Genomic DNA, 27,194 nt, shown 5'->3' on the forward strand with positions numbered 1-27,194 from the left:
ATTCCTCTGCTGGGCTCCGCAACAACATGAACAAATGATCATCAGCAGTCTGTTGCTTTTCATTCATTAGTTGACGGTTAATCATTTGAAGATGCTTTTTTTTGATAAAGTATTTATTTCAAAATGAGTCATTACAGCAAAGTCCACAACAAACCTGTCACGTCTAACATGGCGGTCTTTCGTTTAGGATCTACAGAATCATATTCATAATCACATGTTTGCCAGTTTAATATCCACGATGTGAATAGTAACATTAGTGCACCTTCAGGTGAAGCTCCATCTGCTAAAGGTAGAGCACATAAAGTGCTTTACAACCAGTCTCACTGTGACGGACCCGAACATTCATTTTCATACTACACACAAACTCCCCGCAACCAATCAGGAATAGGAAAAAAAATACCTCCAAAAATGAGAAGTTGAACAATTTGCATTTAAAATGTTTCTGTATTAATGTCAAGTGAACATGATTTGTAGTTATAGAGGTAAAACATGCCCTGTCATCATTACTCACTGGATAGTTGAGTGAATTTGTTGCAACTTTGAAAAATGCAAACAACCGGTATAGATGAGAATAAACCAGTCATGGGTTCAAATATAAGTAATATTAAGACAGCGAGTTGACAATATTACAAATTGGGGGGTTCTGGGAACAAAATCCCCCTTTTGATTTGATGAGAGTTTACCTGAGAAACAGCACCAGTGAATGCTCTAGTATTAGTCGTGTTCGTCATGTAAAGAGAGAACTTCAGAAAAAGCCTTTGTTGAATGTTGATTACAGCAAATCGATTAAACACAATCTCTTTGTCTACATATGGTTGGATGCATTTGGATTGTCCAGCGCTCTCTTGAGCCACATGCTACCCGCTAAAGAGCTGACGTGAACAAAGAGTAAACAGGAAACAGTCGCATATCCAGATTCTCAGGAGTCGGTGGAGACCAAACCACAGCTAAGTATTGGGACACAAACACCACTCCAATGGGATGCTGACGTTGTGTACCTTTTCTTACATTCGGATTTATGCTCATCTGAAAGTAAGCCAATAAAACTGACATTTGACAAAATGTCATGGAACATGCATGTCGAGAGGTCTGCAACTTCTGTGTCATTATACAGCGCAGGATGGTGAAGAGTATGAAACAGCAAAAAAAATCATAATCTCTGATTGTATCTGTGATCTATGGAAGGTAATCTGACTTGGTCTCTTTCCTCATCAGTCTGCTGGCTCACAATGATAACTGTAGTACAACGTGAAGGCCAGCTCGTTCCTTTACGATCACTGTTAATCATCAGCTTCATAAACTCATGATTTGTTGACGTGCAAATGATACATAGCTACAGCTAAATTCTAAAAATTGTCTCCACTTTTTCCACACGGTGGTCATGTTTCACAGACAAATGCTCGCTATTGTGATTCAATCACTGAGGAGAACATCCATCTTTCTTCATTATTCGGTTCTTGAAACTTCTTTGGGTGTTGACATGTCGCAAAACGAGCATCTCTCAGCAGAACGGATAGCTATCTGCGGAACGTCCACACAATCTATTCTGCCCCAGCATGTCAACAGCAACTTTTAGGTCTTTCTTCTTGCATTGCCTGTCTGCGTGTGTGTGTGTGTGTGTGTGTGTGCGTGTGCGTGTATATATAAAGGGACGTCAGGACACCACTGAGGCTGTGCTGGGCTCCAGGCCCGGGTTGTCGGCACAGAGTCGCAGCCTGTTGTCTCTGAACCGGCTCAGGTTCCAGCGCTGCATTTTCCTGCGGTACTTCTCCGAATCGACTACGTCCATCCGAGCTGGTTCCAGAACAGCAGACTGGTGCAAGGTGTTGTACAGAGCTCGAAACAACAGCCTGCAGAGGAGAAGACGCGGGGCAGATGTGAGTATCAGTCAGTCCTCCAGGAATGTGGCTTCACACGGATCAGTACATGATGAACTCAACACCCAACAGAGACGCAACTTCAGTCCTTTCACTCCACTAACAACTGGACCACTTGTTAGGCTCGGCTCCCTGCGAGAAATCAAAGAACTTAACTGACAATAAATGCAGTGAATGACGTCTGAATATTGGTAAGAATCAGCCATTAATCTAACACAGTACACACTCCACTTTAAAGGCACTAGCAGCTGTACTAAGGTGCATTTAAATCTGAACTAGGATTAAAATGAATGAGTCAACATGACTCAAAGGACTTTCCAAACTGAGACCAGGAAAATGGATTTGAGTGAAGAGTTGCAGAAGACGACGTGACTTCATCCATTGACAACATGGAGGCTGCTTTGCATAATACAATCTGAATGTTCCGCTGCTTTTTTCATATCCGTTAATTCATTCATTTGATTTCCATGCCTTATGGTAGTATCAATATATGTCACGCATATAGTACCGTTATATGTCTCACTGACGCTTACAAACAACACACACCTCAACATCATTTAGATGAGCCAAGATCCGCAATACAGACACATACTGTATCCCACCATATTAGGTCATTTTAGTTTCACGCGTACGTACACGCACATACACACAATCGCAAAAAAGGTTCTAAAAAGGGACGATGGACACCAGAGCTGTAGTTCTTTCTTTGCAAATATTCCTCAAGTGTACAAATCTCGTCTTGATCTCATCTCAGATTTGCATCAACATCTGTTCTGGCCATCCAGCAGCCCAGTGCTCCTACAGATGCCTGTGCTAGCAGCTAGCAGCTAGCAGCTAGCAGCTAGCAGCTAGCAGCTAGCAGCTAGCAGCTAGCAGCTAGCAGCTAGCAGCTAGCAGCTAGCAGCTAGCAGCTAGCAGCTAGCAGCATGGCTTCAATAATAGAAGAGAGCAGCTGTATGAAGTCGGCTTTTGTAACGGAAAGCCTTTATGACTTCAAAGTAGGCTGCACTGAAGTTGGACCCAGCTTGTGCACTTTTCCAGTTGTGTGTTTGAGTGTGTGTGTGTGTGTGTGTACCTGGGTAACAGAGCCGTCACAGTAGTGAGAGCACATACGATGTAGAAGAGAGGCTGGGACATCTCGAGGGTTTCCACCCCCACAGGGTTGGTGGGGGGGCTGCAGGTCACGCAGAACAAACTGAAGAGCAGCACGAAGCCGAAGTAGGACCCACCACTGAGCACCAGCACCAGCACATGAATCCACGTCTGTAAAACGACACAGATGTTTTGGTTAAGCCACAACACAACTGAAGACTCACAGATCCTGATGTCACTTCCTGTCTGGACTCTGATCACAAACAACCACCCCTACTGTACAGCAGTGCGTCTGACCAGAGTGTGACTCTCGATGACTTGGTGCAGCAGGACAATGAGGAGGGCCGAGGCGTTGATGGGAGAGCCGAAGGACAGCTCACTAACGCTGGATCCCCTGAAAGCCTGAGACAAACATCACCGACTGTATGAGCAGCGTTTACAGCTCCGTGATAGGACGATCAGCTGCAAGGCTGTCGGCTACTGAAGGATTTGACACGGTGTACTTACAAAGTAAGGCACAAAGAAGCAGATGAGACTTTGGTAAAACGCATCCAGGACTGTGATCCAGAACATGTAGGGAGCATAGACCTGCAGAGACAAAGGACTCACTTAGTCCTTCTAAACACAGGTCCACGTTTCATGTCCTGTCCACACATGAAGAAAAAACAAAAAGGTCCCGAGCTGGACAATCTTATAGAAAGTCTTTATCTAGTCCAGTCAGTAGACTATGGCATGTTGGACTTGATCCTGGATCCTGGGTCTCAGAGTAGAGCTTTGGCTCCCTGTGGTCCCATTTCAAAAGCTTCTCCATTCCTTAGAAATAGGAAATGTTTGACATGATGATGGAAAAAAATGAATAAACAACAGAGCGAAACGCTGAACAACAGCCGCTGTGATTGCGTGTGCATGAAGTCACCTCGGAGGTCTGCACCTCCCGGTAGAGCTCGGGCAGCTCCATCAGAGTGTGTGCAGCCGTGTCCCGGTCCAGGACGCCGTAGATGAGCGGAGGAACGGAGGTGAAGATCAGGTTGAAGAGGATGAGCACCCAGGCGTTGGTCATGACGCTCCCAGAGAATCCACAGAAGAACTGATACCAGAACAGCAGATTCACATACATCTGCAGACAGACAGACAGCGAGGAATCTTTAGGGCTGTTTTCCTCGGGAGTACCAGACACTTAAATGAAGCCATTTTAGAAACATTGATACACACAGAACTCTCACCACATTCTTGTAGATGAAATAGAGGATCATGTTTGCCAGACGAGAGTAGCACCAGTGGCCGTGGACAAGCAGCAGCTTCCTGAGGTGTTTAAACCTGGAGACGGCAAAGTCACTGGACATCACAGCCTGGGGGAAGGAAGAGTAAGATACAGTGAGAGAGCTTGGAGATCAATCAAACAGAGTTGAGTAGAACAGCTAAAGAAAGCTGCAGGTCTACAGGCCGCTGTGGGTCTGGTAGTGTTCTGTCAGGATGGATGGAGGGGTCATTACCTGCATGCCCTCCTGACCACATATCCCTACGCCCACATCAGCCACCTGAATCATGCTCACATCGTTGGCCCCATCACCTGAATGAACAGAAAGAGGTCCACGTTTAAGTACATGCACAAGGTTTCATAAGGTTTTATCTGCATTGCTCCCCCCCACAGCCACTATTATATTGTGTCTAACAATAACCGATCCCTCTCTGCTATCCAACTCAGGCTTAGACTTGACGTTTAGTTTCAGGAAATGAGAAAACTTCTTAGCGGGAAAAAGTAATTATTACAGACAATGAGAGGGAAGTCATCAGGCCAAGTCCTTACCCACAGCCAGGGTCATAACACCAAGCTGGTCCCGGATCAGCCGGACCACCTTGCTCTTCTGCAGCGGAGTGGACCTGCAGCAGATGACTGCCTTGCATCTCCGGCTCAGCTCCAGGAAGTCGCTCCTCGGCTCCTCCTGCAGGGCCCAGTCCAGGGTCCGTCCGTCCAGAACCAGGACGAAGCCTCCCACACCGCCTGAGGAGGACTCTCCAGGATCCCCCGCTGCAGTCACTTCCGTCAAACCGGCGATGCCACGCTGCACTTCCAGTTTGAGCTCCTCGAGTAAAGCCGCACATGCATCCTGATATGTGGAAGAACTCCAGGATTACTGTTCCGTACGCTTGGCATTTATAAGATTCATTGTTTTGTGAACATGAAAAACGTGACAGAAGACATGACTGAAGGGATATTGGAAACTTGGGGAGTTGCTGGTGACGCAATTTGGAGAAAAGCCAGATGGTCAAAAAACACCTGAAATTCCCTAAATGGTTGACTGGCATCAGGCAACTGGTTTTTGTTTTTGTACAACACATAGGGCCAAATATTACAGTAGATAACATGTAAAAAAAAGACTAAATACTGGTGCCATAGGTTTGAGAATCCTTTATGTCCAGAGCAATTACCTTACCATTACCATTCAAAATGACATTGGCAGTAGTCACACAATGCAGTGAAATGAACATTACATCTGGCCAGTAGTAGTAGTCGTAGTAGTGTAGTAGTGTAGTAGTAGTGGTAGTAGTAGTACTGACCTTGCTTCCACAGCTGGCTGTCAGCAGTTGGTCGTTGGGACAAAGGAGCTTGCAGGCGTAGGCGATGTTGATGGCCGTCTCTTTCTTGTCTCCAGTGAGGATCCACACTTTGATCCCAGCCCTCTGCAGAGCTTCGATGGTGTCTGGGACCTCCTCCTGCAGCCTGTCCACGATCCCCGTGGTGCCTGTACACACACACACACACACACAGATATAGAGACACAACGTACTTTAAGTACTGCTGCTCCAAGCTCTGATGTGCACACGGTCATGTCTGCGCCGAGCGCCTCTCCTACCCAGCAGGGTGAGGTTGGTCTCCAGTCTCTGAGCCGCCTCCAGCAGCAGCTCCTCTCGGTGCTCGATGCTGCTCTCTGCCAGCAGCTGTCCCTTCGACCACACCTCGTACTCCTCCTCTTCCAGGACCTGCTCCAGACACAGAACACGCAGCAAAACCAGACAGGAAATGATCTTTTGACTGGATGTTGTCATCATACCAGCAACATGTATGATGACAACATTCAGTTTTCAATTGTTTCAAAAATAAAAGCCCCTCTAGCGCCTCTCTGGAGACACGTCTGAGCCGCAACACTGTCCACAGCCGTGTGGTTTCCCCGTCCTGAAGCGGTACCTTTTTAGCGATGCAGAGCGTGCGGAGGCCTTCTCTGGCATAGCCGTCTAAATGATTTTGGGTTTGTTCTCTGATGCGACTGTAGATCTCCCGAGCCTGCTCTGAACCTGAACAAAACAGAATGACAGTGACACAGACAGACAGTGCTGTTAATATTGTTATTATGTTAACACAGCATTCTTCAGTCACATCCCTTCTGTTAATTACCTTTCGGCGTCTCAGTCAGGTCCATGATGACAGAGTCGGCTCCCTTGGTATAAACCACCACCTGTCCTGTGAGCGGGTGGCGGACCACCACCGACATCTTCTTCCTGTTGGAGTCAAAGGGAAGGATGTGGAGTAGCTGGACAGCCAATGATCCGATTCCTGGAAGATCCACCAGCAGGCTCTCTGCAGAACGTCCCCTCAGGGTGCAGCGGTACGCATGGGCTGCATGGACCAGAGCCGCCTCGTCTGGACTCTCCGCCTCATACAGCAGTTCATCATCAGTGGCTCGCTCACAATCCACGTCTCCGGTCAGGCCCTCGACTTCCTGCCTGGACCCCTCGGGGTTTGTCCTTGCACCCTCGATATAGTCGTCTGTCTCTCTGTCCGCCATCTGTTCAGCATCCCCTCCACTCTCCACTCTGGAGGATGAGTGGACTTCACGCCTCAGGTTGGAGGTTTCCTGGTTGCTTTCTCGGCCTGGTTCTGACCCGTCTGGGGTGCTGTTAGTGGGCGTGGAGAAGGTGAAGGAGCCGGTCTTACCCCGGGCAAACAGCCTGCTGGTGAAGCTGCGGGGGCTTCCTTTGATCTGGGGAGGGGACAGGCTGGAGAGCGCTGAGAGAGGAGAGAAGCTGAGGCGCTGGAACATCAGCTTGATTTCCTCCAGGGACTTGAGAGGTGTTCGAGTCTCAGGCACCTGCAGAGAAGAGACATACGAAGAGAACATGGAAACAAGGGAACTCCTGAGCTGAACTGCTCAGTAAGTTGCTGACGGCCCACCACTGCAGTATACACTGTATGTAGTTTGGCGTACGTATTGTGGAATATGCTGTCAGCAACATTTTGTGATCTTCTCACCACGTGTCGAGGCTGGCTGGGCGAGGACACCACCACGCTGTTACAGATGGCCAGAGCGAGGAAGAAGTCCGTGATGTAGGTGAGCTCCAGGCTGGACGGAGTCCCGGAGGAGCCGTCACTCAGAGCCAGCATGGGAGAGCAGAACCAGTTCAACTTCCTCACCAGCTCAGGGTCTGGTACCACCTCCTTGGTCTGAACAGACACAGCACTTGTTGGTAGTTGGCTCAGTTGTATTGTTCTGTTTTGGCTAACAGCTGATGGAAGCACCAGTACACACACTGCTGAACCTCTAAGCACCTCAAACAGTGTTTGACAAGACCGTATGACTACCTTACACGACAACTTCTAGCCGATGGCCTGTATTCATCACTGCTTGTTTGTAGTACAACGCCTTTCATTGGTGTCTTGACAGGGCGTTAGCCAATTGATGGTTATACTCATCAACACACAATACAGTGGTGGTCATTTCAGACATACCTCTCTGAGATCGGCACTCTACTGAGCGCAGATCTCAGGTTTGTGAAAGTTACATTACATGTCTACAAGGCTTGAATTTACAAGTCAAGGTGGAAGATTGTATTATTTGTGAAGAAAGAGCAGTTTATATGTTGACTGTATCCAATGTTGTGTTGGTCTATTATATACAGAATAACGTATTGTTTGTTAATATACAGAAAATAGGGAACTCATTGAATACTGACTTATAATCGCAATATTGGTCTAAAAAAATCGAAATCTAATTATTTTCTTATTCTACTCCAGTGATGGTGTGTGAGAGAGTGTGTGTCTGTGAGAGTGTGTGTGAGAGTCTGACCACGCGACTGCAGAAGGCGCTGGTCCTGTGCTGGATGTGATTGGACGGTTGGTCCTCCTCCTCCTCCTCCTCCTCCTCACCAGTGACTGTGTGCAGAGACACAGAGCTGTGTTTGCAGCTGAGAGAGCGACCGCTCAGAGATCTACCACTGCAGCCCGACTTCAGAGTCACAGAGCGACCGGCCGCCTCCATCTTCTCCGCCTCGTACACCTCCAGCCTCCGAGCTGACACACAGCAACACAAACGGAGACCATTTACATCACAGGGCCAAACCATGGAGAGAGATATACACACACACACACACACATACACACAACTACAAAGTTCAGAGATACGAGCAGGCAGACCATCAGACACGTTCATTATCCACATTATCTGAGCCACTTTACTTAGTCTGTAAACTCTTATGGATTTGTGCGTAGTAACTATATTCATAATAATTGCCTTTGTTCTCTCTTTCAAATAAGTTTGACTAACCTCTGGGGTTATTCACCACACAGTCTAATCATCTGACTGCTCGTGTTTTTAGACCTTGAATACTTGTCATAGAGTTTAAAAATAGCACAACACACAGAACATCCAACAGAAAACACAGAAAAATAACCCAGAAATATTGAATAACAATAAAACAAAAAAATAAACAAGTCACAGATTTAAAACTGAACAGATATCAAACAGTGAGCTAGGATCACACAAACTTCTAATTTGTTTGTATTAAAACCAACTGATCTGATTCTACACTGCTGTGAAAATAAGTCCAACGGAGGCAAATGAAAGTCATGTTATCAGTTCTTACCATTTTCCTCGTGAGGGTATTCAACCCCATAGATACTGCAGCGGCGGAACACCATCTTGTTCTCCGTCAGAGTTCCGGTCTTATCAGAGAAGAGGTACTGGATCTGACCCAGGTCCTCGGTGATGTTGAGAACCCGACACTGAATCCTGCAGTCCAGCTGCTCGTTGTACAAGGCCAAGTCATGGTGGATGAAGTAGATCTGGCCCAGTTTCACGATCTCAATGGACACGTACAGAGAAATGGGGATCAGCACCTGATGGACAGAAATGGATCGTTATATGCATGGTGCATTTATGGATACGACGAGCACCAACTCGACCAACCTTGATTGAAAATGTTCAATGTAAGCACGCGAGTTTTAGCCTTTCCTATTGAATAAGACCCACCGTGAATTGCACAAATCAGTCATTTAAGAAAACACAATCGTTTTACAAATGTTTCCCATTTCTCAAAGAAGTGTGCCTTTCACGTTTGGGTTGGGCTCTAAAAATTGTGTGGAAGTTTTGAAGGTTGCGTGGCGTCATTACAAAAGTGTCACAACCGACCCCGCTTCCCCCGACATGCATTTCAAAAGTTCCTGTTTCCTCCCGTCCACACCACAACGCCAAACCAACACGACGTCTGTAGCATTCCCAAACGCCTCCTTTTCATGAGGTTCTAAAAACTCTGGAGCAGTGTGGACGCCAGGCGTGAACGTAGCAAAGGGATATGCGTTTTGAAAGGGAAACGTAGTTGTGTGGATGTAGGCTGAGAAACACGACTACATCGCGTTGTCAACTGCAGGAGCAACAGGAAGCTCTCACAGTGACAAACGGAGGTTTTCAGCAAAAACATCGACACCGAGACGGAAGCGGAGGAATATGACACACGTGAGAAAGGAACACAATACTGCTGCACTTGTATGCAAGCGTTGGCATGACCTCAGTAGCTCCAGAACGGTTGTCGGCAGATTTACAAAACGCGCGGCAGGTCGGTATGAAGCTTCACGTGGCTTCAATACGGCCGGAGGTGCACGTGTGACCGTTCCCTGGAGGAGACGAGGAGGGCCCCGTTCTACAAGGGTGCAAAAAGCATGCGTGGCACCCCCGTGTCTCCATGTGCACCTTCTATTTTAGTGTATGTGTGTGTGCCGCAGCGCAAAGATCAATCAGCGGGTGTGGTGATTGTTAAATACTCTCTCAGCCAGTCACATTGCCGGTCTCACAGTTGGAAAAAGAGGCTATGATGTAGCCTGGTGACCGGATGTTTTCTTCATAAACGAGCAGAATATGGATTCATAAGCAGTGTGATGTGTGTGGAGATGTCTGCCTGTGTATGCTAGCAGCCTGCTGGCGTTTGTGGCCCTGGTTTTCATGCTGCTATGAGGATCCAAGCAACATGTGTGCATCAAGTTGAAGTTCTTTTGCCACTCAGTCCTGATATGAGAGAGGAGGGTGTTAGAATGTCTGATTGCTTCTCAAAGTGGTGGCATGTTAAAAGTTGGTAGTAATCCTGCTGGACAGTCGAGGTGTTGACCCCTGACCTCTGTGAAGTCACAAAGGACCGCTGTAAGAGTTACTTCGTTTGTTTTGCTTCTCTTCATCAGGCTTCTGTCCATTTCGGCTCATGAAGTCGTTGTAAGCCCATAGTTGCTATCACTTCTTTTTTTTAAGTTGGATTCTTATGAGCTGTCAAATATGAAACCTTCAGATGTTTAATAAATGCATGACCCTCAATCCTACGTCGATATAATCCATTCAAGCAATCCAAAGAAAAAACTATGTTCAAATGTCTTTGGTTAGCCCACAAAAGAAAAAGCGTTGGATCTATAACTGCAGCTAATAAGAGACTTGAACAAGACTGCAACAATGCAATTGTTAACCTTGGACTGAAATGGTGAACCGTGTACCTGCAGCACAATGATCATGGTCCAGAAGACATAGAATCCAGCCAGGGCAGGAGACGTGTCCGTATCAACCTGAAAGACCGGGTCTTTGAGGTTCTTCAGCCAGAGGCCGTGACCTGAAACACACCAAGACACCAGAGCAGCTGCAGATTAAAGCTGGACATGGTTCACACTGGACGTGTGGAAATCTGGCAAGAAAACACACTACAAACAATTGGTTATAGTGTGAACCCGGCATCAGCCTCTGGAGCGTTTACTGGCTCTTTGTCAGTGTCTTTTCGGTGACTGGTTTCCATGGCAATACTGGCTCTCAAGTAGTCTACGTGTGCTTTCACGCGCTCAGCCATACCCTGCAGTAACACTGCTGCTACTCCTAGCTGACTGAAGCGAGAGCAGGGTCGGGACTCACCTACGGCAGCAGTCAGACACATGATGATGAGCAGGAGCACACACCACAGCACGTCTGTGTTCAGACGCTTCTCCAGCTGGCTGCGCTTGTACCTCGGCCCACTGTTGTTCATCATGGCTTTAGTCTCATGACCTGCGTCACACAGGAAGAGGAAAACTGTATACGTCCATGCTCACTTATGTAGACCGTTAATACAGGAAGTATGTCGGCAAACAAATCCCCACGTACGATGAAAGACAATGAAGACTGATGTCCACACTAGACCAGCATGGAGATCAGTGGACAGTAAAAACAAGAATCTGGAGAGGATTCCAGGGAGGAAGTCCTTCCACATCCGACCAACAGGTGGAAAGGGAAGTGGAAAACTCTCTGGCTTGACATCCACTCAAGAAGAGAGGATGAGATGATTGAATAAGAAGATGAGGAACTCAAACAGAGAAGACAAAGGGTGAACAGATCAAACTACACAGAGAGAAGAGAATAACAAGCTCAGAGCTGCTTTTGAGGAGCTGATTGAGAAGTCAGGAAAAGATCAGATCAGCTGAGGCCGCTGGAAGTTAAGATGAATAAAAAAAGTCCTTCAATCAAACATGTGATGTATTCCTCAAAGTGACAGATGTTCTGCTCTTACCGGCGTACACCACCATGCCCACCACAGTCTCAGTGTTGCGGATGGTGCAGCTCCTCAACAGGAGGTTGCCGTTATGGAGGCCGACTCGAACCCCACCGGGGTGCTCCCTGTGGAACAACATGCACGCACACACACACACACACCAGGCCGGAGCTCAGACTCAGCTGCAGAACAGAATCCAGTTCTAGCCGCTGACATGTCTATCTAGGAGACAGAGGCGGCCCTGCTGCATTGCTTTGTGGGAGACAAAAGCAGGTGCTGTTGACATCATTTTCCTTCCATCAGCTTGTGATCACATCTTAATTGTCCCACTGTCTTCATGTATAAATGGCGCAAGTCCTAAATGTGTCATTATCCGTTTTCAAAACATGAAATTCTATCGGGTATGTTACATTATGTCACCTCTGAATTTGTGCCACAGTGCTTTGCCGAGCAGTAATGCTTCATGCCACTAAATGGTGTTTTATTCTATGCATTTCAGTCCGTTTTCTAATGTCAATGCAGGTTTATTTATAGGCTATTTACAGTCCGTTAGTGTTGAAAAAGCAATGTCAATAATCTATCATAAACACATCAATACATAAACTGAGAATATTTTTGATTTCTCAATAAAATGAGATACTGAACTGTAAGTCTTAATCCATATATCGAGGTCCCGGCAGTGTGCACGGACTAGATGTGTTGGATGTTGGACTGGAAAGAGACTCACATGTAGCCTCTAAACCTGCCGAGGTCGTTGTTGGGCTTCTCGCACTCGACGCGGCAGTGGAAGCTCTCAGCGGTGAACTCCTCTCCCTGGAAAACACCCACAGATATCAGACAGGCACGGCAGAGCAGAGATGTGGAAGTAGAACAGATAATCATGCTGCCGGTCGACGCCACGCTTTATTCTACGGCTGTTTTCTGAGGAATATGTCAACTAGCTTTTCATTGATCCTCGTGGAAGTAAAGATGATGTATAACGCAGTCTGAATCAACGCCTCAAAAGGGATTATATAGACACACAGCAGATCAGAGGATGTGGTGGATTTCTACTGTTCAAAACATGAACACACCACTTGGTAGCTGCTGAACTCCAGCACCTTCCCACAAATAGCTGATTCATCAAAGTCACCCCCAACTCTGCTGTGGTAAGTCTTTGAATTCTGCATTTATCAAGAAGAATCCAACTGGAAATATGAATGCAATTCACAGGAAATAAAACATATCTACTGAATGAAATCATGATTAATATATTATAGAACTCACTTCCTGAAATACAGACGAAATGAAAATCTCCACCATGACTTGAAAAACCGAAATAAAACTGAATAAAAAAAATGAACAATCTCAATCATTAAAGACTTTGCAAGAAGGCCTACACCATTAATAGGCTGGTTAAAGAGATTGCTCTATGTTGTAAAACGACATTGGCAACAAGATTTGCATTTGAAGAAAGACACTTTTTCTAATTGTAATGAAGTAAAATGAACAACATGTAAGACATCCACATGTATTATTACCTGCAATGGGAGGTCTGACACCACCTGCCTCTGTTTCAGGTTGGTTTCTCCATCCAGGTTGGCGGTGTCAATGTAACAAACCCGCCGTGGGTCAGAGGAGTACAGCAGCAGCATGTCAGCTGGGATGATGTCATTACAGAACAGACGGACAAAGTCTCCGACTCGCACATCCTTCCAGCACTGGTCAACGTAGGCTTTCTGCTCGCTGTGGACAGACACCGACGAGAACATGACTCAGCGGAATATCGCACACTCGATGGAAACAGCCCAATCACGGCTAGATTTAGAGAGAATATAAATATTTATTTTGTGCAGAATGACACAGTTATGCCATAAATCAATGGGGGAAAAAAAGGAAATACGCAAGTTGAATTTCTTTGATAATTTTATTGAAATGTCATGTGACTGTGATCACACAGAGCAGCATACTTTTGTCCTGGGTCTGTGAACGTGTGCATGAAGATGAGTGAGTATGAATGACCAGTCCTATTATTTTACACTGTAGAACTTGCATTGGCTTTTGACCATGGAAGCCGTGTCAGCCTTTAACACCATAATGTACTGTATATGTCAACTGATAACTCCTGGTGGTATTTGCCATCAGGGAGTCCGAGTAAGAGAGAAAACACAGCCCTTTGTTGACGGGCATTATCGTCACATGCACTGATTACAATGCCTGGTTACTGTAATCATTACCCTCACAGTCAAACACCCTTTACAGCCAGGGCAGGAGAATTACTGGAACTCTACCAGTATGTACAGTGTGAGGTTATGAGCTGATCCAAGATAAACTTTGATTGCAATCTAAATATAGTTTATTGATATAATGTTGTGTGTTTATTTATATATAGACTGTTATTGCACTTCAAATTTATGTTTGAATGTCTAAATTAATACATTTTCAAAAATGTCTAATCATACATTTTGGCTTTCTCCTTGACGTCATAACTATTTGTGACAGTGTTGAGGTCGAGAACACCTAAACCCAGACCAAGTCATGACCAAGACTTGGAGGGGTTGAGACCAAGTCAAAACAGGGTGAGACGGAGTCAAGACCAAGACCAGACCAGTGAGAGCACGACCTTTCATTATCAAATGCTACTATAATACTTCTTCTAATTCTCTGTAATCAAGCAACCAATCTACTTCCTGTAGATTGGATTGGATTTTGGGCTATTTTGCTCCCAAAGAAAACATCCAAAACACACATTTTGCCGATCATTCTAATACACGTTCTCTATTTGTGTCTGTAGATTTGTCATAAATTCACCATGTCTATTTAAACACAACATTTCAGACGACTTGTCTTTACAAACTGAGAAAGTTTCGTGGGGATATCCTTCAAGTCATTTTTATTTACCCTATTCACATGTAGTGCCTTGCAAAATGTATGAAATTGTACAATCAATCTCGTTAAAGGCCGTTTTCTTTCTCATTCTATGAGCCAGAAATATCCACTTGAGTAGCACATACACCAAACGTTCCAGTTTCATTCCTGTCTATATACTGAAGGTTTGTACAGAGGGGTTTGTTCATATGTCGTTCATAGCCTGATTTATTCCATTATCCAAATCGCTTATCCTATTCAGGGTCGCTGGGGCCGATCCCAGCTGACATTGGGGGAAGGCATGGTACACCCTGGACAGGTCGCCAGTTTATCACAGGGCACATATAGAGACAGAGAAACATTCACATCAGGGGCAATTTTGAGTCTCCAAATAACCTAAGCTGCATGTCTTTGGACTGTGGGAGGAAGTCGGAGAACCCGGAGGGAACCCACGCTGCCACAGGGAGAACGTACAAACTCAACACAGAAGCACCGCCAGGGATCGGGGATCGAAGCCGAAACCCTTTAACTCTTAAGAAAATAAGATGCACACAACTGAGTCACAACTATCCTTCTTGGATAACGCTAAGGGGAATATACAGTCCCAAGAAGAAGATAGCTTAGATGTTGGTTGTTGACACATCAAACTGACTGAAAGCAACATTTAACTTACCTGCTGTAAATGTGGCACAGAAGCCTATTGATAGAACGATCCGATTTAAACCTGCGGAAGTCTTCCCAGATAGCCTTTACAGCAGTCAGTGACAGCACCAGTGTGATAGGAGCCAGAGCGATCTCTGGCTGGAAGGCCTCCACTACGGGAACAAAGTTCAGAGCAGCCAGGAAGATGAAGTAGATATTGGCAAAGCGATGGAGCTGCTCGAACAGATTCTTGGGCAGGAAGGAGAAGAGAGAATACTTTGTGGTACGGATCTTGTTGCTTTTATACAACTTCAGGAGCTGGCTCAGTTCCTCATTCTCTGTGGAGGAAGGTACTACCGTCCTCTTCTTCCAGAAGCGCTCCAGGGAAGAGTGAAGACGGGACGGACAATCCAAGCTATACATGAGACCACCGCTCCCCTGCTGGTCCATGTCTCCACTAAGAAGCCTTACCTACCTGCAACCGTTCCCCAGGTGTAACTTTTCTTCTACATTCATGCAGATTCATTCTAAATGTGGAATATTTTCCACTGTCCCTCTGAAGTAAAGACACGGACATGGCAGGCGAGGTGGGAATGGGGGATGAATGGATAGTTACTACCTCCTCTAAAAGCCACTCCCGCTATAAACAAACTCAAGGTGCAAGTTTTACAGCTGTCCCAGGAGACGGATTGTGAAACCAGATAAAGGAGAGAAAGGGGGGTGCGTCATTGACTCCCTGACAATCCTTTCAGATCTGATCCGTTGGACAGATGGATATATCCACGAGCAAAATGGAACAGCATGGTTTGACGAATCTTCCTTACGATATAATGTTACTGTACATTCTAACAGAATGAAATGATGGCTCCTCCAACTGATACAACTACTGACGTAAACACACCAAACAGTTATGCTGAGGTTACACTCAACACTGGGGTTTGCAGCTTATATCCCGCGCCCGGTTAGAGTGGGAGGTCCAGATGTCTGTACAGAAGCAGTGCAGGTCATATTTCTGTGTGGATCACCAGATACTGAGGGCTCCTGAGGGTCTCCTTATCTAACAGCTTTGTTGAGTGGCCTGTGGAGCTGCAGCATTTCAAATGGCACTTTTTTTTCCAGGAGAACGCTCGTTTGTGTCCAGGACTTTGCCATCAAGAGTCATCCAGAAGGACCCCTTGTAGGGCTTGTTCTTCTAGGCTGACTGGAGATGGGCAGAGCTGGCTGTGTGGATGTATCAGAAGGCACCAGGGTGTTTGTTGGGCTGGGAGCAGGGTGTGGCAGAGACAATGCAGGAGAACATTTCTTATCATCTAAAAGGCAGATAAGCAGACTCACCCACAGAACACTTGCACCACGTTGCTGTTGATCTTCCTGTCAAACAAGTAGCGCCTGTAGTCTTCCAGGGCATCTTTGATGGCGATAACAGTGAGGACCACCACCAGAGGAATCATGGTAATTTCTTTCTGAAAGGCTTCAACAACCGGGACCCAGTTCAGTAACACCAGGAACAGGAAGTAGAGGTTGGCAGCCCTACAAAAGGAAGGCCAGAGCAGCAAGTTAGTGTGTCGAAACTACAAAGAAACAACAGAAGCAGTGGAAGTACAACCATGTGCTACCACCATTTACATTGGTATACAGCACATTGATACCACCGATAGCTTGATGACACACTGATCTGGCTTTGTGACACAGACCCTGTTCAACAAAGCCAGGCAGCGTGTTCAACCCACGAGTACCAATCTGACCTGTGGAACTGCTGGAACAGGTTCATGGGGATGAAAGTCAACAAGCTGTACTTGGTAGTGCAGATGGCATTGCCCTCGTAGCTTGTGGAGACCGCTTCGAACCCCAGTTGGGGGGGGCCATGGCGAGCGAATACAGTTCTTTGCTTCCCACTCGCCCTCCGTGGAGAGCTGTGGGTGTCCAGGGAGGTTTTGCCGAGCGGGCCATCAGGGGCAGAGTACCAGCCTCTCCCAGAGCCTCCTGCCAGCAGCTGCCGACAGCGATGTCGCACCCAGTGGAGCCGCTCCATCTGCAGAGAGCTGCAGAGAGTTGAGCTGTGAGAGTGGATGGGCCCCCTCCTCTGTGCTCCACACTGGACTTTCACAATGTCCTCATCCTGCAAAGAGAGAATATAATAATGTGTTTCTCTAGTTTGCTCTTACAGGCAAGTTAAAAGGATCAGTCAGGTGTTCTTCTATATATTTAAAATTCACACCACTAAATCTTACACTGGACCCTTAAACGTGGTTCTGCAGAAGCGCAAGTCGATTTCTTATGAGCCGCTCTGAAAGTTTGATCATGTAAATTGAAAACGGCCGACGCTCTGTTCTGCAGTTCTTAAATGATCTTGGATTATTACAAGCCATCAGGATGATCTGCTGTCTGGGGATGGGAAATGTGATGGTAGGACAGCGCTGATGAAATGCAATCGAGTCTAATCTGAGTCTATCTGACACTTGGTTACTCTGGAACTGTACTGCAGCTGAACCCGAGTAAATAATATGCTGACAGTTAAACCATGCACCGTACAATGAGAGGCTGTGTCACTCCCCTTCTTTGGCACTTCAACAAAGTTGCCTGCTGTTTTTAAAAACGACACACCCAAAAGTCTCGTAAGTGACTCGCTGAAGCTACGATGCCCCTCTTTTCGTACACAACTGGAATATCCTGAAACCATGGTAGTACTCTAAAAACAATGGAACAGTTCCAAATGTATTCAGCAGTCATACAAATACAGCGAAAGCTATCTTTCCTTTGGATTTACTTTCATCTGAACAGGCCCAGGTTTCACACTGAGTAAGGATCAACAAATTTAGAGACTTGTCATTCAATTGGCAGTGTATGTGCTCTATTATGCTACAATGTGTCATTTTGTAACTTCTGATCTTTTAATTGTAAAAAATGTGCCGCGGCTCAGAAACGGTTGAAAAGACCACTGCTGTAAATAGCTCCAGGGACTGAGCAGGAAATACTAGCAGAGCCACAGATTAAAAAGAGCTCCACTCAAAGCGCTTTAACACTACATGTCATCATTCATACACTGATGACAGGGCTACCGTGCAAGGTGCCACCTGCCTATCTGGACCAACTACCCATTCAAACAAACGTTCACACACACAGATGATACAAAGGACACATCGACATGCATGAATCGGACGAGCTGGGGATGGAACTGACTGAAGGACGACCCGCTGGACCTCTGAGCCACAGACACCCATGTGTGACACATGACACATGCCGTTGCCTCGTCCCTTAAACACCAGTGATCTCTTTTACAGAGGACCCAAATCTGCTGAGGCAGCCTGTATGTTTACCGCGGTCCGGACCCAGACGACGTATCTGGACCCTGGACCTAAAACCGATAGATAATTGAGAATTATTGTAGTTTGACGGAGCGCTTCAATATTAACCCGCGCAACTTTTCCAGCCTTTACGGTGCTCGTTCAGCGGTCCAGGAAACACACCGACCAATTATATGCGTTGTAAATCACATCACGTGACGCTACTCAGCCAATCAGATATGTGTATTCTGATCAACTTTCCGACTCGAGTGTTGATTCACACACACGGGAGAGACGGGCGAGAGACAGAGTAGTCAGAAAACTTCTGTTACGCGAGTACATGACGTCACATGACGTTCTCCAAAAAGAGGAATGTTTTCAGCGAGACCAGAGAGATCAGAGTCTTTCACCTACAATGGAGATACTCTGAAACGCCCATTCTTCCTTCGGACAGTTTAAAACCAGTAGGTGTCATGTGTTCAGAGACTGTGGCGATTGTAATAAAAGCGGCAATGTGAAGCACCGCTACGAGACCAAATCTTTTGAGCAAATCAGAATCCTAACACGTTAATTCATGTCCAACAATGATGTTAACAGAGAGGAATAAAGCTGAAATATGTGGTTTCAATAACCACAGATAAAGTCCCTGCACACAAATGTATCTTTTTTGAAGTTAAAAATCGAATATCGTGTCTTTTTTGGGTGACATCACTTCACAGCTGAATGAACTAAATTTAAAGCTGCAAGTCAATTCAGTTTTCTAAAATTAAGTACTTTATTTTAAGATGCACATTTTTTAAAAAGCTTTCTGTTATGCATGTTATTTTTTTAATCCAGCCCTTATTTTACTTGAAATAAGCAAAGATAATTTATATATTCTTAGAGTATGTATATATTATAATAATGCATTTTAACATTTTAATTGGATACCTGGGATAGATATTCCATAAATGAACCCTTCCTTCATGACTCATCCACAAATCATATCAGTGCAAACTGGATGTAAGACTTGTTCAACTCAACTTCATGTGTATGTAGACATTTAACCGCGAGACTGAACTCAAACTAGCCCTGTTAAGCCATGTTGTCTCATCAGTAGTTCTCACTGAAGGAGTCCAACCTATCACAGCCATAGACATGGTCATGGTCCAGCAGCTGTGATGCTGCTCTCTGGGAGCACACGGAGCTGTATGCTGCACGGTGACCTCTCACCACCTTAGGGGTCGGAATCTGGACCATCTGAAATGAAAGCTGTTGTGACATGTCCACAGCAGCCTCCATTGATGTTCGCCTTTATGCTCATTGTTCACCATTATTGACATGACTACACACCTACAATGCACGTCTCTTCCTGAAGGAGAGCAGTTTGTAGCTCATGGAAAAAGTTCGCTCTCCGGGCGGCTGAAGGGTTTCTTCTTACCCAAAACCCTCCCATCCGGGTTCGTCGTCTCAACTCGAGGAGTAAACTTCTGATATGTGGCCGCCTCAGTCCACGGCAGAAATAGTGAAAGACAGCACTTACCCCCGCTGTTAGTTCCAGTCTTCAAGCGGACCTTCAACCGTGTGTCCTCGGTCACATCCCTGTTTGTACACCGAGAGGCATCCTGCAGCACAAAGCACCACGGGTAATACCAGCAGCACTCATCAAGAACATCCTCTAGATTAGAAGATCCTCAGCGACAGATAAACACATACGTATACATGATGTGTACATGAACACACATATACTGACTGTTATGCACAGCACAGTATTCCATCTACTGACGTTCTATGCGCGGTCTAAGAAGCCACCGGAGACGCAGAAGTGCATTTTTTCCCAGGCATTTTGAACGCAGCTCATTTCGCCACGTGACTGACTGTCAGCTGATCGGCAGGCGGAAGCGGACGGAAACATGGTGGTCTTATTGAACAGGTTACCTGTCAGCGAGTGTCTAAAAGTAAGTAGCAGGCGTTGTATTCACGAGCCGGGTCACCGCTGTAGTTGTTACCTCTCCGGACATGAAGAGAGAACACGTTGCTGTGTTCACGTCCTCTCACATGTCCGAGCACACCGTGGACGTGGTGTGTGTTAATCAGCAGGTTGGTCCCACTGCTGGTTGTGTATCTTCGGTATCCTCCAACTAAATATGAGGAGTCATTGGATTATTTAGTCTTTATTAGTCTTTTTCAAATCTGGCTAATGCTACCAAAAATAATTGCATATGTCAATGTCTGATTACAGTCAATTAATGCAATTTAAAAAGCAACTATTCATTGCTTTCATTGTAATTATGCATTAAAAGTAAATATAAATATCCATTAAACATGCTTGGTAATACATCTGTTATCCTATTATGTCTTTAAGTGCTGAGTTCGGCGAATTATTTTGTTTTAAAATCACTAAAATATTGGACAAATCTTTTATTTAGACAAAAGTTTATATAGTAATTGCACAAAATGTATCAAACTAAAACACCCAAGGCCTAGCTTTGTCCTCTCTACCAAACACCAAAGTGGGCCCCTCACCGTGTTGTCTGCTGTGCAGCTCTGCCACAGGGTGGTGGATGGACTGTGTGGGCGGGAGCCTCCTCACAGGGGGGATCACGGAGCCTCCTGGAGCCTGGAGCAATGGCTGGAGCTGCTCGACTCCCTGACGGCCCTCTTCCGCCGGGCAGTGGGGAGCAACAGCTCTGATGAAGAGGTGAGAGAGCAACAGGGGAGATGATGGAGTCAAATAGATGGTGGTCCCGGCCCACCTTCATGATTTGATCAATTACACCTGTGTTTACCCTGCAGCAGGCTCGTTTGAGGTGAGCCAGGCCTGATCAGAATCGATCACCGGCGATCGGCTCGCAATGCATGCTGGGTAGATTTGTGTCCGACTTGCTCTGATGTCATGAACACGAGGTCAACGATGACCTCACGAGAGCGAGGCGGCTGCAGATTTTAGAGCCAGGAGCCGCAGTTGCTCTCCACCTACTGCATGATGGGAAACGCCTGGCTGTCGCCGGTCCGGATTCTGATTGGCTCTTTGATTTGACAACAAACACCACGTTTTGTAGAAAATCCAAGTTTTCTGTGTAATTGTAATATTTAACGCTAGATTGTTGGCTTTTCGTCTCATGTTGTGGAGCAAAGGTTTAATCTAAAAACATATCTTGTGTGATTGCTAATAATAATAAAGCTTATTTATACAACACATATCAAAACGAACAGGCAGACATAAAAAGATAGGATAACATATAATACAGATACACGCATATTTCCACATATATCTATTTACAAACTCTTAAATAAATCCGAACAAGGTCTGTAAACTACAAGTAGCCTACAGATCGGATCTAACAGGAAGTAACTGTTTCTTTGACTTCCTGTGTTTTTTTTGTCACCGCCCCCTGCTGCTGTCGCCTGCTCTCGTCCGCTCTCCAGGCTCAGCGCAGCTCATCTCAAACGAGCCTGACGACATGTAAAAATGGCTGCTGTGAGTAGGGCCTAAAGCGGGTGGTGTTCTGTGTGGCTGTGGACAGGTGCTGGCCGGGCTGGCAGATGTGGACAGCAGCCACGCCGAGTCTGTGCTGAGCGTGCTGAGAGCTCGACGGGAAGAGATCCGAGACGCTTTGCTGGACAGAACCAACTCCATCTCCTCGGCTACTCTGCAGGACTTTGACTGGCAACTCAAGGTGACTCAATGCTTCACTCATCATGTCATGTGTTCCTGCAAGTCCCCAGTTAAAGCTTGTGGTGCTCTCGGGGAAACGATGCAGGAAGTCAGCACACCTGAGCTGATGGCATGCAGCGTGAAACAACTAAGACTATCACGAAGCACTACATGAGGATGAGCTTACTGTTTCTATATTTTAAGTAAGTTAGGTATTCAAATAGCCCGAGTGCTGACATCGCACCATATTATGACAGCAGCCTTGGGAAGTTCAGTAAACACACAGTCTGTATTAACGCCGCCGCCTCTTCTCTCTCCTGTCCGGTCTCCAGTTGGCTCTGTCCAGCGATAAGATCTCCTCTCTCCACACTCCTCTGCTCAGTCTCAGTCTGGACGTGAGAGAGAATAGAGCCCTCCGGTCTGTCACCATGGAGATGAACAGAGAGGAGTTAAACACACTCATCAGTTCACTAGAGGCTGCTAACAAGGTACACACACACACACCACTTAAAGGTGCTGAATATGAAATTCAGAGCATGCAGACTACTGCATGTGTGTATCTGCACACTTTCATGTGTAGCTCAATGTGGTGAGGGGAAAACCAAACATCCGTCTACGATACACTATGGTCGCGGTAGAACATGAATGAATGAACTACGCTGTTCTAATGCAACAGAAGAAACACGGCCACCTGCTAAATGTTCCACATCGATGGAGGATGAACACTAGTGGTGGCAGTGCTGCGGCATACAGCCGCAGCTCAACATGAGAGAAGTGGAATGTGTGATCTTGTTAGCTTCATCATGACAGTCAGGGTGCACTAAAATAACTACAGTACACTTCATATGAAATCTTATTAAAAAAACTGTTCATGAAATCACCTTTTTACTTGAGAAAATACATCTTTGAGGTGTTTTTAAGAAGTCTTCAGTAGGACCCGGTCAGAGTATTGACAGCACTGGTCTTCACCAACTCCCGGGGAAACTATAATGAGGTATAAGATGAGGTCGCCCTCATCTACCGCCCACCCAAAGCCTCCACTACCTTCCTGTCTGAGCTTTCTGAGTTGCTCACCTCTCTCTTCTCCATGTCTCCATCAATTTTCCTGCTTGGCGATTTCAACATTCATGTGGACTCCAGCAACTGCACGTTTGCTACCGAATTCCTGTCACTCCTGGACTGTTTCTGCATCAAGCAACATGTCAAGGGTCCCACCCACAACAAAGGCCACACACTGGACCTGGTGTGCTCTACCGGCCCACCACCCCCCGACCTACAGCGTCTGGACCTGGCTGTATCTGACCATCACGCCATCCTCTTCACTGTTCCTGTCTCTCTGCCCAGGCAGCATCCTAAACGCACCATCATGTTTAGGAACATCAAGACTGTGAGTGCACCAGCCCTATCCAACCTGATAGCTACCCACATGGCCTCGGCTCCCTCCGACTCCACCGTGGACGGCCTGGTAGCCCACTAAAACGCTGCCTTATCCCTCAGTCTCAACTCTCTCGCCCCCATCAAAACCCGGACTGTTTCCTTCACCCGCCCTGCCCCCTGGTTCACTTCCGAACTCCGCAGCATGAAGGCCTCTGGTCGCCAGCTGGAGAGGCTTTCTAAAAAAACTGGCCTCATGGTCCACCTCCTGGCCTTTCGTGACCATGTGGAAACCTACAAGGAAGCTCTCTCTCAGGCCAAAACTGTATACTACTCTCGTTTGATCGGTGCCCAGCAAAGCAACCCTCGATCATTGTTCTCCACCATCAACCGCCTACTCCGCCCCATTGACGCCCCCCATCCCTCTGGTGCTCCCGATCTCTGCTCCAAATTCCTCGACTTCTTCCAGGCGAAAGTCGACTCCATCCACCAGCAGCTCCTGACACCAGCCCCTCCCCCTCCACCCGCACTTCAGCCACCTGGCAACGCCCCCTCAGCGCCGCACCTCTCCCTTTGTGACCTCTCCTCCTTCTCCCCTGTGGATGCTCCCCAACTGGCCAAGTTGGTCAGCTCGGCCAGGACGTCCACCTGCTCCCTGGACCCCATGCCTACAGCCCTGGTCAAGGACTGTTTACCCACCCTCTGCCCCTACATGGTGGACATCATCAACGCTTCTTTGGCATCTGGTATTGTCCCTACCAGCTTCAAAACTGCCTCAGTCACCCCCATCCTCAAAAAGCCTGGCCTGGACATTGATGACCTCAACAACCACCGGCCGATCTCCAACCTCCCCTTCCTCAGTAAGACTCTGGAAAGAGTAGTCGCCGGCCAACTCCATCTCCACATGTCCAACCATGAGCTCTATGAGCCCCTCCAATCCGGCTTCAGACTCCAACACAGCACGGAGACCGCCCTCATTAAGATCATCAACGATCTCCTCATTGCTGCTGACTCTGGCCGCCTCAGCATCCTCATCCTCCTGGACCTCTCTGCAGCATTTGACACTGTCTCCCATACCATCCTCCTCAACCGCCTATCTGACCTTCTAGGGGTCACTGGCACCGCCCTCTCCTGGTTTTCATCCTACCTCCATAACAGGGAACATTTTGTTTCCAGCAACGGCTCTATTTCCCCCCTAGCCCCAGTCAATCATGGCGTGCCCCAAGGCTCTGTGCTTGGCCCCCTCCTCTTCACCATCTACATGCTCCCCCTCGGCAAGATCATCCGCCATCATGGACTGAACTTCCACTGCTATGCTGATGACACTCAAATCTATCTCGGTACCACTCCATCCTCCCAGTTCCCCCCTCAGTCCCTTGTCAACTGTCTGCATGAAATAAAAACCTGGATGTCATCAAATCTTCTAAAACTCAACACCAAGAAGACGGAGCTCATGGTTGTGGCACCCAAGGCGCTGCTCCGGAAGGTGGGTGACTTCATCCTCGAGGTTGACGGCTGCTCCATCTCCCCATCTCCTGAAGTCCGCAACCTGGGTGTCATCCTGGACTCCACCCTTTCCTTCAAGTCCCACATCAAGTCCGTCACCAAAACTGCCTTTTTTCATCTCCGGAACATTGCCAGACTCCGACCGTCACTCTCGGAGTCTGTTGCTGAAACCCTGGTCCATGCATTTATCACCTCCCGCTTGGACTACTGCAATGGTATCCTGTTTGGGGTACCCAACAAAACCCTGGACAGGCTCCAGTACGTACAAAACTCTGCCGCCAGGGTTCTCACGCACACAAAGCCCTGGCAGCACATCACCCCCACCCTCATCAACCTCCACTGGCTCCCGGTCAAGTCCCGCATCTCATACAAGATCCTCCTCCTCACCTACAAGTCCCTCCATGCCCATGCCCCCCAGTACCTATCGGACCTCCTCCGCCCACATGCCCCTCCCCGGAACCTGCGGTCTTCAGACTCTGGCCTGCTTGCCACCACCCGCACCAAACTGCGAACCTTCGGGGACAGAGCTTTCAGTGTGGCAGCCCCCACCCTCTGGAACTCTCTCCCTGCGGTGATCCGCAACATTTCCACTCTGGACGCCTTCAAAAGGGCCCTCAAGTCCCATCTGTTCGCCAAGGCTTTCGGCCCCTAGTTTACTTGTTCTGTTTTTCTGACTGTTTGTCTAAACTGTTTTTGTCTAACTGTTACTCTTGTAAAGCGGCCTTGGGTCCCCTGAAAGGCGCTATATAAATCAAAGTTATTATTATTATTATTATTATAACAAATGATAGTACAGGCGCTAACAACACACGTCAGCTTTCACAGCTTTTAACCAAACTGTAAACCATCTGCAGAATATTGAGCTATATGCACGTAGTAAATATCTGCACTTGGTCCGTCAAATGAATGCTGCTGATTGATATGCGTTTGTGTCTTGCAGGTGGTGCTGCAGTTGAAATGATGGAAAGATGTTTGGACCATTCAAACCCGTGATTACAGGAGTGGATGGATCTCATGTCTTCTAAAAGGTGTAAAGGACATTCACCGCCATGATGTAGTGTTGAAGACACAATGTTTTTTCAGATGTAATGATGACTTCTGTCCTTTGCACTTCAGTCGTGTATATGAGCACTTGAACATTCTACGAGTAGTTTGGCAGCTTTTAGTGCGAACTTTTGTTTTTTTATTAAAACTATACTTCCTTTGTTGGTTTTCTCACTTCCTTTAAATACAAGGAACTTATCAAAATGGGTTATTACACCACTATAACTAACAAACCATCAGACTGTTCTATATCGTAAAGGCTGCATGCGTTCACGCACAAGCATGTCTTGGTTTGTGACAGGGAAGACGTGGCAGCTCCCACTGTGCAGAAACGCACACACACCTGGAAGGCACGACAAGATTTATGAAAAATCTGTAGGAAAGGGCAGATGCTTAAATGGTCAGACAGATTCAAGGGACGGCAAAAGACTCTGTTGTTCATGACCAAATTACAAATGTGCACTCTGCCCAGGCACCAGCGCTTGCCGAAACCCAACAGTGTTTCCAGAAGGTGAGAATGGGTCTGACACAGACAATGTGAGAAAACAGCTTGAGTGACATGAAATGATGCCTAGCGCTGTCGTCTCACAGCAGGAGGGACCAGGGTTTGATTCCCTGATCTGTGTGGAGTTTGCATGTTTTTCCCTGTGTCAGTATCAGTGTGGGTTCCCTCCTGGTTCTCCAGCCCTAACTATAAACCAGAGCCAGCCCTAACTATAAACCCGAGCCAGCCCTAACTATAAACCCGAACCAGCCCTAACTATAAACCCGAGCCAGGGTAACTATAAACCCGAACCAGCACTCACTATAAACCCGAGCCAGCCCTAACTTGTCGAGAAGAGTTGAGCTCTCAGAGAAAGCCGCCTTGGATACATACTACACGGTCAGGGGAAGGTCAGGATATAAAAAGCATAAAGCATATACTCAGAAATCAATAGTTAAAGTGTAATCGAAAGATAAAGTGTGATCGTTACATAACGAATGTTTAATACATAGAGTGATTTAACAAATGTAAACCTGATAATAATAATAATGTGTATCAGTATAGTGCAGTCTGTGTGTAGAAAGTACGGAGAAAGAGGAAGTGAGCTGAGTGCAGGCCTTAAGAAAATAACGGCTGCAGAG

The 27,194-nt window shown here is 46.7% G+C and overlaps 2 protein-coding genes across 3 annotated transcripts; one reads left to right on the top strand and one right to left on the bottom strand.

Moving 5' to 3' along the window:
• Positions 1 to 108: 108 nt before the first annotated feature.
• On the bottom strand, positions 109 to 20,394 carry atp10d (ATPase phospholipid transporting 10D). The gene is made up of 23 exons (XM_079287167.1): positions 20,031 to 20,394; positions 16,970 to 17,343; positions 16,560 to 16,754; positions 13,256 to 13,460; positions 12,463 to 12,548; positions 11,754 to 11,860; positions 11,123 to 11,254; positions 10,717 to 10,829; positions 8,829 to 9,081; positions 8,033 to 8,256; positions 7,219 to 7,410; positions 6,364 to 7,057; positions 6,157 to 6,263; positions 5,825 to 5,951; positions 5,529 to 5,713; positions 4,777 to 5,077; positions 4,463 to 4,539; positions 4,193 to 4,318; positions 3,886 to 4,086; positions 3,477 to 3,557; positions 3,267 to 3,371; positions 2,953 to 3,140; positions 109 to 1,850 (listed from the first exon to the last, which is right to left on the bottom strand). Exons 2-23 carry the CDS (start codon positions 17,254 to 17,256, stop codon positions 1,655 to 1,657), a joined length of 4,182 nt encoding a protein of 1,393 aa, XP_079143293.1. The 5' UTR covers positions 17,257 to 17,343; positions 20,031 to 20,394; the 3' UTR covers positions 109 to 1,654.
• On the top strand, positions 20,389 to 26,229 carry commd8 (COMM domain containing 8). 2 transcript variants are annotated; one of them, XM_079287169.1, is made up of 5 exons: positions 20,389 to 20,445; positions 21,033 to 21,188; positions 22,015 to 22,167; positions 22,478 to 22,633; positions 25,966 to 26,229. In XM_079287169.1, exons 1-5 carry the CDS (start codon positions 20,401 to 20,403, stop codon positions 25,984 to 25,986), a joined length of 531 nt encoding a protein of 176 aa, XP_079143295.1. In that variant the 5' UTR covers positions 20,389 to 20,400; the 3' UTR covers positions 25,987 to 26,229. The 2 variants fall into 2 exon arrangements, with proteins under 2 accessions (XP_079143295.1, XP_079143294.1); XM_079287168.1 differs by lacking the exon at positions 20,389 to 20,445 and adding an exon at positions 20,482 to 20,587.
• Positions 26,230 to 27,194: the final 965 nt, after the last annotated feature.

Source organism: Melanostigma gelatinosum (genome assembly GCF_949748355.1).
Source record: "Melanostigma gelatinosum genome assembly, chromosome: 16".
In the NCBI taxonomy this organism is placed as follows: Eukaryota; Metazoa; Chordata; class Actinopteri; order Perciformes; family Zoarcidae; genus Melanostigma; species Melanostigma gelatinosum.

Bases quoted from the DNA above. Each gene is read 5' to 3' on its own strand.
- commd8 (XM_079287168.1), top strand. From the start codon at position 20,507: ATGAAGAGAGAACACGTTGCTGTGTTCACGTCCTCTCACATGTCCGAG. The intron at 21,189-22,014 runs GTGAGAGAGCAA...GGCTGTGGACAG, and splicing joins GCAACAGCTCTGATGAAGAG to GTGCTGGCCGGGCTGGCAGA. The intron at 22,634-25,965 runs GTACACACACAC...TGTGTCTTGCAG, and splicing joins CACTAGAGGCTGCTAACAAG to GTGGTGCTGCAGTTGAAATG.
- atp10d (XM_079287167.1), bottom strand. From the start codon at position 17,256: ATGGAGCGGCTCCACTGGGTGCGACATCGCTGTCGGCAGCTGCTGGCA. The intron at 9,082-10,716 runs GTACACGGTTCA...TCTGTCCATCAG, and splicing joins CCATGATCATTGTGCTGCAG to GTGCTGATCCCCATTTCTCT. The intron at 4,540-4,776 runs GTAAGGACTTGG...CTGTTCATTCAG, and splicing joins TGTTATGACCCTGGCTGTGG to GTGATGGGGCCAACGATGTG.